We start from the raw sequence: 15,282 nt of genomic DNA on the forward strand, positions 1-15,282 counted from the left end.
AATCGAATCATCGAATGTTAAAATATAAACATTCTTCTTTTAACACACTCCGACAGGTTACACGTACCTAGAGTCAGACCAAGAATAGTCTGCAGCGGATTTGATAGCCCACGCAGTGCAAGTGTCATTTATACGTCATAATTTCATAATTATGACGTATAAATGACACTTGCACTGCGTGGGCTATCAAATCCGCTGCAGACTTTTTTTGGACCGACTCTAAACTGAAATCCTGTTCGAATTATTTTATTTACAGCTAGTGACATAGCGACCATTTACGGTTTTGGTTAATATGAGTAGATGCGATTTTACCACAAAAATACTTTCCTTAATGCATAAAGTTAAAGTGGACTTTTTATATATTTTACTTTATAGTTTTGATGTAATACTTGTCAAAAGGTTATGCTGAAAATAGCATTGGAGACGTCTTCCATTCTACATCATTTGCTATGTCACAAGCTGTAAAAAAATCTATCAACCTTTTCGACGCCGTGTCAAACACAAAAACCGTCACCCGGAAGCCACGTCACCGAAGTGTCAAAACTGAAATTGAACTTTATGCTTATGCACGTAGGTCTTTATGCTTATGTTGCTCTGTGGTCAGTCTTTGGCGTTGAACCTGCGGTGCGGATATATCGGTCATTGGCGTCCAAAAGGTTAAATAACCTCAGTTTATTGAAGGATAGTAAGACAGATTGAGATCAGTAGCATTGCAGCCGCGTGCGCGAGCGGCGAGCCGGCGCCGGTGGCGCGCACGTCGCTCTCCAGCAGGAAGGGCTCGTCGATCACGTGTATGATGCCGTTCGTGCACTCCACGTCCGGCCGGAACACGTGTATCCAGTGCCCGTTCCATTCCACGTAGTAGTCTGGCCGGAACGGAATTTGAATTAGTCGACACGTTTGCCATGTTAACAATGGAGATGTGTAGGGATATAGTATTTGCGGTTTAAAAAAACTCGGCGAGTAACAGAATTATTTGTTTACTTCTCATTTTTTCAATAAATGAAGCAAGAATAGTGCAAGAATACGAGTATAATGTAAGTACTTGTGACCGATCCTACCTTTCAAATTTAGTCTGATTGATGTATGTATCTCGATTGTTCAAACTTTTAATTTAGAGAATTTTAATTTTAAAAGGCATAAGTTCCACCGATGTACAGTTAACAGTGTGAGCCCACCGCTCGGCGCCGCGCCGAGCGGCAGCCAGTCCCGCTCTAGTATCTGTTAACTCACTTTTGTCAGACTCCTTGACACGCAGTCGTAGCGGGTCGCGGCTCGTGGGCATCACGAACGGGTGCGTCTCATTGGCGTGAAGCTTTAAGTCCGAGATGGTATACGAGCGACTGGCGCGGATCACGTGCCTCTCCAAAATTTGTTTCGTCTGTGGAAAGTAGGTAGTTTTAATAAAAACCATCCCTCCTCACAAATCTCGAGGATACAACAAGTCCTTCGCAGTGCGTCCAGTGAAGCTGTGGAATGAGCTGCCTGTGTCGCTCAGGCAGGCACAATCGGTTGCGTCGTTCAAGGAGAGGTTAAAGAAGCTATGGTTATCTGATTTGACTGATTAATTTGTCTATATTTCTATTGTATAGTTGCTTTATATCGTTCTAATTCTTTCCAATTTTTAGTGTATTTTCCCCTTTCCTTTTTGTGTAATATATGTATGTTTATCCTATAAATTTTGTATGTATTTATATCCTTTATCTTTCTGGTACCTTGTTGTACATTTTGCTGCATTTGTCACCCTCTTTTCACTCTCTCCTCTCATCTACTCAAAGGTTAACTGGAAGAGATCCCTCAAAGGGATAAGTTCGCCTTTGTACTTCTTGCTAATTGTATGTTATTTTTAATATGTCTTTTTGTACAATAAAGAGTTTACTACTACTACTACTAAAAACACGCTTTTCTGTCATTTGATCAGTGACACTGATCACTTGATCAGTTAGCACCTAATATGATTAAGCAAATTCTGTGAAAAACATTATCTCAAACATTTTACCCTACATTTCCTAAATTCATGGCTGAATTCCTAGTGAATAAATACTTATACGCATATCCGAGACAAGGAAACTACATTAAACTAAACCCTCGCGTTGCCTTAGGCGTAAATATGCCCCAGCACTTTTGGAATGTCCAAAATGGAAATACAGGAATGTTAAGTCGTTCACCACGATAATTTGCATTCGGGGTCGGCATGTCCACACCCTTCCGTATTAAAGTCATAAAATGTATGGTTTAGGGATTCACCACGTTTATCGATGCCAAGTATTTAGCTGACGTACAATTTGGCGGCAAACGGATGCGACTGAAGCCGTTTGGACTGTCTGAATTTGTTCGGGAATCGTTAGCACGCTAGCGTAATGTCACTATCAGAAATTCAGTATGAAGCACGTTCGTTAACGGCCGATATTTAGCCGTGTCCTCCGAATCCAACCTAATGAGACGATTGTTTCTTTCTTCTAGGGACATATATTTTATATCTACGAGTAGATGGTGACTCCCCTGATATGTTTTAAAATATGAATAAACTTACGTAATACCCGAAGTCCATTTTGAACAGCGCTTTGAACGCTGAGGGGTGTCGCACTTGGAATTTGAGCCATGCATGGTCGCGAGGTACGAAGTATGTGTACCGGTGTTCCAAGTCGTTCAGTTGTGTGTTGAACATCTCCCGCTTGCCCAGATTGTATGTGATGCTGCGATACATTAAAATACATATAATGACTGACTGTAAGCCTAATGGATGAATGTATGGAAAGACGGTGGGAGCCTCGAAAAGCTTTTTGTGACCGGCAAAGTGGATGGGAAAAGGCCTGGACGTGGACGTTGGTTCCACCAGATCCGCACCGCTCTTAAATCCACAGTCCACATAGCTCTCCACACCGCCAACAAAACCAGATATAGAGAGATCGTGAAAAAGAAGGTGATTTAAAAGGGAGGTCACGACCCTCAATACTTAGGATTGCGACGCAAGGAGGAGGTAAGCCTAATAAAGGGCATGTGTCCGTCTACGTTATTTTAGCGTGACACTTCAAAAAAGTTAAAACGAGTTAAATAAGTTTCAAAGTAAATGTTCTCAAACAGTTTAGAATATGTCTTACTTCAGCATAGGGTCCGTCTTCAACTTCTCAAATATAGTGGTGTAAGGAACTCCCAGAACTCTGTCGATGATGTGAACGAAGCCGTTTGTCGCGGCGATGTTGGGCAAGGTCACCGTGGCGTTTACCCCGCCCCCCTCCACGGTGAGAGTCTGATTGTTGTTGTGGGTGAGCACGTTGAAGTAGAGGTACTTGCGGTGCATCGCTGTCGGGGCTTGGTAGATCTGAAACATGAAGAGATGTCTTATACGACTCATACAGGTTTCAATAATGGACCAACAACCATCAACGAGGTCAGGTTTAATGCTTTAACCTTTCGTATACTCCTGTCAAAAATTTGTCATTTATATTGCAATCATAATAAATACATGTTTTTTAAGTTGAATATATGGAGCAGATCTGCTCCTAAGCGTACCAAAGGTTAAGCCTGAAGTCTTATATTTTGAGTTGAGTTTTTACAGGGTTAAGTACACCACATAACGCTGTCAGTGCCATGCCTACACATATTTTGCCTACGTTGGACACTTAGGGGAAAAACAAAGTTTTGAAAATTTACTTTTACATTAAATTGGCACAAAGATTAGTACACAAATAAACATCTACGTACATTGAAACAAACAGCCATGCATCTACCTAATTTGATTCCAGTCCAGGGAACAAGTTTAAAATAAATAAATAAACAAAATATCACGAATAGGTACTAGGTGTGATTCCATATTTTTTTATAAAACCATTCTGATACAGTTTCGGTATTCGTAGAACATGCTGTCTCTAACATTGACGTAGCCGAATCAAAGGGAAACTAAAATTCACAAAAGCTTTGTAATTATTGTATTTTGTTAATGCGTCCGACATTAAAATTTCATTCATATATTACACGTACAGTTCCAGGGAGCTGAGTCCGCGCAGCCAGAACCACAATAAAATACAACACATGAGATTAATGTTAATAATAGAATTGCTTTCTGCGATATTAATGTTGCCTCGTATTTTCGTTCTCTCATAGATTATCCTTTTACTAAATCAATTGTCTTCTTTCGAGACAATCGGGATTAATACACAAAATAAAAGTTTGTCCGGTTGCGCAAGTTCGGGTTCGTTCGTAGAAGATAACATTTCAATGAAAGTTAATGCTGATTATTATTTTACATATTTGTTAAAAATTCACTGTCGTTACTTTTTAATACCGACTGTCCTGATTTGCGCAAATAGACTGCAACATAAGAATAAAATAAGCAATAATATTACCTGATTCATGTTATTGTGTATTATAGTATCCATAGCCAGTCTTTCCCGCACTAGATGCAAATTCAAGATCTCCTTAAGTTTCTGGTGGTTCCTGAAAACACGATTCTCAATAAGATAGTCATTGGGAAGTTGCAGAGATAAGTAAATTTAAAAAGAGCATCAACTCTCATACAGTGCTATCGTGTGCTTCATGATTAGATCACACTATTGATTGTGATTGCATTTCGCGCAGACCAATTAGTGCGAGCAATCAAGAGATGAGTCAAAAAATAATATGAAAGATGTCTATTTTTCATTTATTTTCATACCCTGCATACCACAGCGGTTTATTTTTAGTATACTCGTAAAATAGCTAGTGATACTCGAATTACCGATGGATTTAAACAGCCAAACAGCTAAAATTTTAAACAGAATTATACTTTCACATTTATCAAGATATGTCTTCCGTTGCAAGTTTCGCGCAGCACACCATATCCTTAGTTCCCTTCTAAGTAATTCCCTGGCTTTACGTCCACTTTTAAGAAATCGTTGACTCAGAACCGGCCTCCAGATCCCACGGCAGTAATCAGATACGCATATCCGCCCACATTATATACCTTTCAATTACCGTTTCCCAATTCTTTTCTCTTCATCGTTCGGGAGATTTTCAGGGGATTTTATTAGATTTATTGTATTGGGTTGAAATGAGGATTTATGTAACCCACATCTTGTTTATGCATTTGATAATTAAATTAATATCTTCAGCCACTCGCGAAATTACGTATGCTATCGCATTAACCTTGTCTTTCATTTTTTATACATAACATCTTGTAATTTCACCGTTGTATACATACAACTTTACATGTAAAGTAGAAATACCTAATGTAACATTATTTAACTAAAATAAAATGCCGCGCAATTTTGAATAAAATACATCTTGTTGATGATTATTGTTTTCTACGGGATTCCATCAAAATATATTGTTGTTTATAAGTCATCATCATCATCTCAGCCATAAGACGTCCACTGCTGAACATAGGCATCCCCTTTGTTTTTAATTTGTTTGACCTGTTTAACTTGTTTATAAGAAGTACCTATATTGAAAATTGTTTTTTACTTCACGATAATGTGAAAAGCCCATTGACGTATAGTATCTAAGGACGGGCACTACGGGCACTGAAAATGGTACTAGTTCAGCGGTGTTATTCACAAATTCCAGCCAATCGTGCAGTATAACGCAACTAGTTGCGACCAATAGCGCGTGTAATGCGAACTCATCAACCAATCGCGTTGTAGCGGTGTCACACTGCTGTACTGGCCCCTGTCATGCCTCATTAATTCAGACATATAGATGGTCAAGCAAATCTTGTCAGTAGAAAAAGGCGCGAAATTCAAATTTTGTATGAGACGCTATACCTTCGCGCCTACATTTTTCAAATTTGCCGCCTTTTCACAATTTGCCCCGCGGATTCCTATGTCTGCTCATTATTATTGCCCGTAAAGCCAGTCCCAATATCTATGTCAATGGAAAAGCCCATACCTGACGATGTTCTGCACGCTGGGCTCGTTCCACGCCTCGTTGGAGGGCGCGAACAGCGTCATGTCCTTGGCCGTGGTCAGCTCGTTGAGGAACTGGTTGTTGTTGCCGAGGTCCAGGATCACCTCGTAGAACTTGCACAGCGGGCCGTCCTCTTTTTCCTGTCGTATTAACATGTTTATGAGAATGTGAGGTTTTCTTACCTATCAACTGCCCAGTTTCGCCTATTGTATCTACATACTTAAATGTTTACGAGAATGTGCCAATATGCTGTTTTTTTCTTAGTATATTCTATAGGTACCCAGTTATTTTTAGTGAAACTACATTTTTTTTAATTGTAAGTAAACTGAACTTAACTTAGAGATGTATTTTTTGCCTTCGTTACAAATTTTTATCATGAATGCATATTCTACAAGCAACGCAATGACTCTGATATTTCAAATTACTTACGGCGTGATTCGGGAAATGAATTAGAGATTCACTAGATATGCGGCACGGCAAAAGGTACCATTGCCCCGGCTGAATATTGGAGCGGCGGCGTTAATAATAGCGTAAGTCCCAGCCGCCGTAAGGTACCTTTTGCAGTGGAACGTCACATATCTTTACTATTTCCTATCTAATGAAGCTCTAATTCATTTCCCGAATCGCGCCGTTAGCACCAATTAGGTACATATATTGTACGCGCGAGGCGCTAACTTTTCAGCAAGGAACGTGAACTTTTCATGTGATTGAGCAGGTGTAATAGAAGGATGACTGTGGCTATTAAACTTGTATTCTATTTTTAGTTTCTGAATACGCTTCCACGTGGCGAAGTTTAAAGTAGACCTTTTTAAAAAGATGAAAGATTTGGGGCTTCAAAGAAAAACTTTTTCTAAGGAATAAATTTCTTCATAACGAATCACTCTTAAGAAATATTCGGATAGGCAGTGTTATACCATCATCAATTTCATCGTAGATAATAATTCGGTTAGTTAAAGGGGTTATTTATTAATTAGAATTTATATATGGAATCACCCTTAAAAATGTTATGTAGGTAGATACGTTAGCATAGATGTTAGACATGTTCGTAGCAACATAATAATTTAGTGTCCTAAGGAAAATACTATTAGTTTATACTTACAAGAGCTCAGTAGGCAACATGGGATAAAATTAGCTCTTAAAGTACAAATAGATATTCAAATACCATTTACCTTATCGTTGCGTAACAAATAAAAATGTAGTTAATATTCAAAGATAGCATAGGGTAGATGCAACCATAAGAAAAGGTAGGAAGTGTGGAAACAATGAGTACGGTACAAGCCAACCAACATGCGACTACCGGATACTTACAATCCCCTAGAATAGTGGTAAGTCATGCAGGGTCCGCGGCGGGCAGGGCGGGCACAAACATACGAAAGAGAAAACATTGCTTCATCGGCACAACTATCCAAAATAGATTTACAAATAGAATTATCCACGTGATACACTTATGATAGTTACAGATGTGTATGAATGTGTTTCATGTTTAGGTATAAATATAAAACAATTGAGAATATTTCACTCAAAAACATTCCTGATTTAGAAAGACCTGTCTTGAATTTTTTACTTATTTATTTTTGCGGTTTTTCTTCACCAACTAAGCAAGGCATGACTGGGTGTAATCATAACCGCAAATATAATTTGAAATCAATTAAATCACCGCCTTGATTCACCGGTGAAAAGCAAGGAGAGGTGGAAAGCCTCTGTGTTTGGTACCAGGGGTATGAAAGTTCAGCGTGTCTACACAGGTTACCAAATGGTTTCTACGCAATGCTACTTACTCAACTTTTACTATAGGTATTTGCTACGGCGACCTTACAATGATTTATTCAAATTCAACAAATACTTCAATGGTTTTATAAACGTAATTACCGTTTTCTATCATAATACTTACAACACTTCAATGTACGGCAGAATAATCTACATTTCAAAGGTAAACGTGCTCAATAAATAATTAGTAAAATTAAGAACAGTATCAACAAAAAGAAAAAGTTTTAATGGAGTAAAGGGACACTCACAAAAATGGATAATTAGAAGAAATAAATGAGACTCTTTTAATTTTACCTTCATTGCCTGGTTCCGTCATGAATGGAGCGGAAAGTATACAATGATAGTATACAACAGTTTAATAATGACGTTTTTCAGCAGTAAATAAAAGACATTTGTTCATAAAACTCTTATAAAATATGCAACGTAAGTAGGTTACGTAGAGACGGAAATATCATAAAAAGTTTCGCATTAATTTATTTACAAATTTAAATATAAAAGTCATTGGGACTAGGTTTTGGTGTTATGAAACTTTTAACACAAATTGATAATTAATATAATACAATCAGCCAGTAGCTAGGTAATGATAAATGTTTACGGCGACGACCGGCATGATATCTGGAGGTTAATATTGTATTATTAGTGTATAGAAATTCTAACACTCTTCGTTCATGTACTTATATAATTAATAATATTTCATTACAATTCTGATTTTAAGTATAGAATTGTTAAGAACGATATACTCGTATTTCATATTGTTGCTGTTTGTACGTACTCGTACTGCCTTGATTCACCAACTGCATCTAACTAAGATCTTATCATAAGTATGCTAATAATTTAAATAACTATCCAGTAACCTTTATTATTAAAAGATCAAACGTATATCGTAACGTTTAAAGCAAAGCATCCCCTAACTTCAAACATTTTCAAAGTCCTTGAAGTTAAACGTTTCACAGTATAATTTGTTGGTCTGATTAAATATAATGTGCGTGCTCTTTGACTATATCTGGAGCCGACGAATTTTGATCGGCATTATGAATAGTTTATGTGGTAGTAAAGTGTGTATATATTATTGATGTGAAATTGTAGTACCTTGAGGAAGTCGATAACGCTTGTGTCGACGACCATGAGCGGCCTCTGGATAAGGTGGACCACTCCGTTCTTGACGGGAATATTTGCGCGCACGATGTCCGCCAGGACGACCCCTCGGCTGTGCTTCGCGTCTCCCGCAACCGTGTTGGATTTTACGTAAGCTGTATAAAGGTAATAACTGTCAGTTTCAATCATAAGATAAGCCGGTTAGCTCGGTCAAAGATATATTGGTTGACCTGACGTTCCTAAACGGATAGCCGGGTGGAAAAATAACGGCACCTGCACACATCTCAAAAACAGGGAACTCCATTTTCATTATCCTTTGAAACGTATTTATCGTGCTTCCCATGGACGTAAAGGAATTTTTTAGTAAATATCCACTTACAAGTATACACTTTATTTTAAAAGTAAGTAAGTGTTTTATTAAGATACTAGCGACCCGCCCCGGCTTCGCACGGGTTACCCAAAAACTTAACAAATTATACACCTAAACCGTTGTCAAGAAGTGGTCAAGAATCACGGTATTGATAGATGGAAACTGCATGAAAAATCGCACAAGAGTTATCAAATTTAGTACACAAATAGACAGACGCGACGGGGGACTGTTTCATAAGGTGTAGTGATTAAGTATTAACAGACACCAATATTTCTATAAGTTGAAAGTAGGCAATAAACTACTCCAATACTATTCGCGTACAACTTACTGATTATAAACTGAAATAAATGTCATATACTAAGAAAAAGTGACCAAGGCCTCTAGTGCCCCAGGCTGGAATCGAACCAGCGTCCTCTGCTATCGCGGCAGGTGCCTGAACCTCTCGGCCACCGTGCCACAGCGGCATAGGTCGAATTTTTCCAAGTATAAGTATGCACCTCTTACTGAAGGCTTGTTAATAAAGCTTGAAGCTTGAAGGCTTGTTGTTGTTAATTTGTTCAAATACTTCTAGAACTTACTGATTTCCTCATTCCCATTCATGGCGGTGCTGAAGGAGATGATGACCTTGACGTTGTCCCCGAAGGCCAGGGTCTCGAACTCGCGCGTGTCCGGCGTGGCCTTTGTAAAGAGCACGTGGTGCGGGATCACGTGCCCGTCTATCACCTTCGCGTCTATCAGGTCCGAGCGGGTCGTTGGCTAAAATAATACAACAAGTTTTAATTTTTAACAAGCAAAAACGTCTGCAAACGATGCTATTAAGCTTAGAATACATTTAAAAGTGGAAAAATTAAGCTTAGAATAAATTTAAAAGTGGAAAAATTACTGTCTTGGGTGAGACTTAAACTCAAGGCCTCTGGATCGATACTCCAGCGCCACACATCTGGCCACGTAGCCAACATGCTAATCGCTAACGCTCCGTAGCGAACGAAACGCAACTGTCACTGGGCCCGATTCGGATTTTGAAATAGACATTTATTAGATATCTTTTAGACATCACCAAGATACGATAACGATATGTTTAAGATCTAACCTGTCAAATTTGACATTTGCGAGATTCTGGAGATACTCTTGAACGATTTCTACAGGATATGACTTAGAGATCAAATTCACATCTAATAGATATCTTACTCTATCTAACGTAAAAGTGACATTGGTTGTCCGAATTGCGCTGCAAAAGACAACTAGTTGATATCTAAACTATAACGTATCTAGAAGCGGGAGTAGCAGTCAAAATTCAAAAATATGTTATTCATCTCGCTCGCGCTTATTTATTTAGTAGTAAGAGATTGAAAAAATTGAATGCTGCTCCTAAATATAGGTTGATATAATAAGTACATATTTTCTATACAGAAACACTCACAGTGTATTAAAACTGCTAGTTCATGTAGTTAAAAAATATTTTATAGTTTCACACTGTAGCGCTAATGGAAATCAATAACACGGTGAAATTCGAATATGAATTTCTGGTAAATCTCTCAATTATCATGGAATAAATGTTATACCGCATGTTTCAAAACTTATATTAGCCTCGGTAAACGCGCATGGAAATGACGGATTCGTTCGCTACTGAGGTTAGGTATTCGTTGAAATGGCTATACGTGGCGTCGTAGTCCGTAGCTTTAAAAAATAGCAAAAACCTTCTGTAGAGCTGCATTAATGTGTCGAAATTAACTTTAAAAAGATGTAATGTTTTAACTTCTATTCAGATTAGTATATATTATAGGTATATTTATTGTCTGTACAACCAATACAATCGGTGCTTTATCTTTGCTCTTTAAATAGGTAGGTATTGATAATTTTGAATCAATACAAAACATAATAATGTAATGTACTACAATTTTAAAAGTGATACAGCCAGCTACCCCGTCCTAAAGGAAAGAGAAGCGAAGTTGTCCAAATTTCGTCAATCCATCTAAAGTTTTCCTTACCTTTCAAGAATATTAATTTCTGTAATTATGCTAAAACGCAATAAAATATACCGTAGATGTAGAAGTTCCAATGAATTTTTAAATTTACAAACCTTAAAGCCTTCGTCCACAGGAATAAAGAAGGTATGCTTGCCGTCGGCATTAAAAACTTCTTTCTTGTGAAGTTGATTAACTTTTTGCCGGAATGACCTGTATAAAAGAAAAATATGTATCATTTTATCCGCTATAAAAGAGTTTTTAATAACCATTTAAGTATTCTCGTAATACAACTTGCTGCGTAACAATTTATCCAAGTTGACCTACTTTATCAGGTTGAGTACTTATTTGCGATGTATGAGTTAGTAATAATTAAGCTGTTTCAGCCCTCGTGCGTAATCCCTTAAGAAACCTTAATAGAGTTAAGTTTGTTGGCGCGCTCGTACATAAGGCTCGGAAGTTATCATTTTATGACTTGCTTTCACGACAGTAATTTGATAACGGCAATGAATATTTATGCGCCAACATGTCATGTTCTTCGAAGGTCAAAGTTTTAGCAGTTACCGTCACGGATTTGCGTTCCCTTTTCCCATAAAATATTAAGCGAACCAGGGTCGAACGGGCGCGCTCCTGGCAGGCACACTTTCATTTTTCATTTTGTACTTGTTTATAATTTACACGGTGAAACGCCATTACTTTTCTTTGACATAACATGAATGCTTTAGAACTTTTATGAAACGAAATTTGTTCTCAGCAGCCATTTAGCCGAGGCCCTCATTTGCGGTCTATTTACAGAGTAAATAAATTAAAAGTTCATTTAAAAGTTCTGCTTTTAAAGCAATTTGTAGGTGCCGACATCAAACTTGGTAAATTGTGTATCGCGTCGAGTTCCAGAAGTTAATGAAATATTCGGCAGCGAACGGGATCGAGTTCAATAGATTTTTATATTTGTACCGTGGTGGATATTTCGGACGTTCCCGCGCGGCCAGGATGTATGTGGTTATCTCCGAACGAACGTGCGGCTGAATAAATAACTCCGATTACAGCGCTTTTGCTGCACCATTTCAATAAAATATAAGTTTCAACCTAACCATCCCAACTCGTTTTTAATAAAAAAAAATCCATCAACTTGTAGTCGAAAAGTAGATTTTGTGAAGCCTGCAAATGATATAGTTTACGAAAACAGCTTTTGAAATGTAATTACCAATCTCTAGGAAATCGTTTATTATTTTGCAGGATATGTAAGACCCTAAATAATACTCATACTCATACTCATACTCATTTATTCATAATATTCTTAAAATATTACATGTCAACATCAGAAAATAAAATACACATTATTATCACATTATTGAGAATAATAAAAAATGTATGTCTAGAATTAAAATTACAATAATCATTATGTTCATTAGATTAAAAATACAATTGAAATAGTATGACAAGATTAAAATAGGTAACATGTCATGTTAGTAGATAGGTACATATTAGTTATAGTTAGGTAATAATTAATTAGTTATTGCATTTTTCAATTTCAAATAATTGCATTACAGTATAAAAGGTTCTATCAATAAGCCATTTTTTAAGTTTGTTAATAAACATATTAGTACTATCTAACATTTTGATGTCATTGGGCAGTGCATTATAAATCTTCGGACCTAAGACATGCATGGTCTTTGAAGACTTGCTTAGTCTGTGGGGTGGTGGTAGCAGTCGTTCCTTGCTACCTAAACGGGTGCGTGTGAGTTTGTTGGTAACAAAAGTGTGTTTGTGTGTGTGTACGTGTTTAGCTATGTTGAATATGAATTGAGAGGGTAATGTGAGTATCTTCATGTCTGCAAATAGATGTTTTGCTGACGTACCTGGTGAGGCTCTGGCTATGATTCTTAGGGCACGTTTCTGAAGTACAAAAACTCGATGCCACTCTGCCGCTGTGCCCCATAGTTCCAGGCCGTAGCACATTATAGAATGGAAGAGTGAGAAGTAGGTTGATCGTAGTTCTTTATAAGGCAGTACGTGAGCAAGCTTACCTAAAGCAAAGCATGCACCGGAAAGCTTCTTACAAAGGGTGTCTATGTGTTGGTCCCATTTGAGGGCGGAGTCTAAAGTTAGCCCCAGAAATTTTGCGTGTTGAATTTGTTCTATGGGAGTGTGGTCAATGTGAATTGATAGAGGCCTAGGAGGTCTACCACCTAAGTTGATGTGCATTACTTGTGTTTTCACAAGGTTAAGGACTAGGCCATTGAGGATGAACCAGTTTTGCATTCGATTGATGTCCTGTGTTATGAGTTCCTCTAGGTTTTGTATGGAGGGTGCTGTCAAAATGTCACAGGAGTCATCAGCGAATAGGTACATGTCACCTTGGACGTTAGCAGGAAGGTCGTTAACCTGTAATAAAAAGCACAGGTTGGCCAGCGACGATCCTTGAGGTACACCGATATCTACCCCCCCGTATTCCGATTGTACCTGGCCTCCGTTCAAGGCCACCACCTGCTTTCGCTGTTTTAGGAAGTCAATCATAAGTTTATGTGCTGTACCGCGAATCCCGGCGTGGTGGAGTTTTCCCGCTAAGACGTCGTGATTACATAAATCGAATGCGCGGGTCATATCGCACAATAAAATAGCGACGTGAGACGAGTTCTCTTTAGATTTCATAATTTTATTTATTGTTTCGCGGATCACGTTAATGCACGACCTGTTTTTCCTGTACGCGTATTGTTTATCGCTTAGTATATTAAAACTTTCGAAGAAAAGGGATAATCTTTGGCATAGACAGTATTCAAAAAGTTTTCCAATCGCTGGTATTATACTAATTGGTCTATAGTTTTTTATGTCATCGATTTGCCCTTTTCCTTTATAAATTGGTACAACTTTTACGTTTTTTAGAACTTGTGGATAAGTGCCGTTTTTAATTAAGAAGTTGAAGATATGTATTAATTGTTGTAATATGTACGGCAATGCGATTTTTAAAAGTTTTGTGGAGATATTATAAATGTCGAAAGCATTTTTACAAGCTATTTTATTCATTACGACGTCATGTAGTTCTTTGCCCGTAACAGGTTGTAGGTAAATTGAGACATTGCTAGGATTTGCGGTATGTAGTAACAAACGATATGATTCGATTGGATTTGCGGTAGGGGCGTGAACGGCGGCGGCCGCAGATAGAAAAAATGTGTTTACGTCGCCTGCCAACCGGCCTAATGACTCATAATACACACCTTCGCTGTCGCGCAATGCACTGAGACTGCATTGATGTTTTGATGAAGCTCGGCCCGTGCATTGATTAACTATTTGCCATAATGTTTTTTGTTGGTTAGTACTTTTTTTTAAAGTGTTGGAATAGTATGATTGCTCTGCACGTTTCATGGTTTCTTCTAGTTTTAAGGTTAATGATAGTATTACTAAAATGAAGTGTTTATCTTTTGTGGCTGGGCCGTCTAACTGTAACAGGTCGTTTAGTAGTTGTTTTTGCATAATTATATCATTCGTTAGCCAAGGGCAGAGATTAGTGCGAGTGCGTGAGTTGTTTTTAAGTGGAAAACAAGTGTTAGATTTGCTATTTAAGATCTGGATTATGTGTGAAAGAAGTGCAATTGGATCGTCCGTGTGTTTATTTGACACACTAGTCCAGTCAATGGAGGAGATTGCCTGTTTAAAGGAAATTAGACTCTGATCGGAGAAATTACGGGTGAGTGTGTTTACCGTACGATCGACTTTAAGTTCTACTGTAATTTTTTGTGCATAATGATCTGACAAATGTGTTGTAGGTAATACTAACAAGGATTTATATTTGGTACAGATTTTGCGATTTATACTAGTGATAAACGATCACTTTCAAAGAGCGATGACTTATTAGGCATATATTATTTATAGGGAGATATTTCTCCGCCGTGCTGGAAAGATTTGATAACATCAGTTCTCGCGCGCGTGAACGCAACTCATGCTAGACCGCCTGTTACATAGAACTTCGTTGTAGTATTTACGCATCAAAACTGCCGTACTTAAATAGAGATGCATCAGCAACATTAATATCATCAAAACAAAAACGACCAGTATGACAAGAATGCATAACTGAAAGCGATAGCACTAACTAGGTAAATGCTTTCCATAACAGACCCGAACGAGATGGTACATTTTCCGAGGCATTATTCACTCGAAAGCAAAAAGTAGAATGAGAGTTGTATACGCAGTTAACCGGTCGTGTTT

At 37.9% G+C, this 15,282-nt stretch overlaps 1 protein-coding gene across 1 annotated transcript in view; it reads right to left on the reverse strand.

Moving 5' to 3' along the window:
* Positions 1-657: 657 nt before the first annotated feature.
* The window catches only part of LOC134664382 (fasciclin-1), a 118,697-nt gene continuing 104,072 nt past the window's right edge, over positions 658-15,282 (reverse strand). The window contains exons 5-13 of the mRNA XM_063520970.1: positions 11,196-11,292; positions 9,694-9,871; positions 8,740-8,900; positions 5,866-6,023; positions 4,347-4,437; positions 3,102-3,322; positions 2,534-2,696; positions 1,234-1,381; positions 658-866 (exon numbers count right to left, since the gene is read on the reverse strand). Of these exons, the coding sequence (XP_063377040.1) occupies positions 673-866; positions 1,234-1,381; positions 2,534-2,696; positions 3,102-3,322; positions 4,347-4,437; positions 5,866-6,023; positions 8,740-8,900; positions 9,694-9,871; positions 11,196-11,292 (1,411 nt within the window). The 3' untranslated portion in view covers positions 658-672. The remainder of the gene's footprint in view (positions 867-1,233; positions 1,382-2,533; positions 2,697-3,101; positions 3,323-4,346; positions 4,438-5,865; positions 6,024-8,739; positions 8,901-9,693; positions 9,872-11,195; positions 11,293-15,282) is intronic.

This window comes from Cydia fagiglandana, chromosome 5, assembly GCF_963556715.1.
Source record: "Cydia fagiglandana chromosome 5, ilCydFagi1.1, whole genome shotgun sequence".
NCBI classification, from domain to species: domain Eukaryota; kingdom Metazoa; phylum Arthropoda; class Insecta; order Lepidoptera; family Tortricidae; genus Cydia; species Cydia fagiglandana.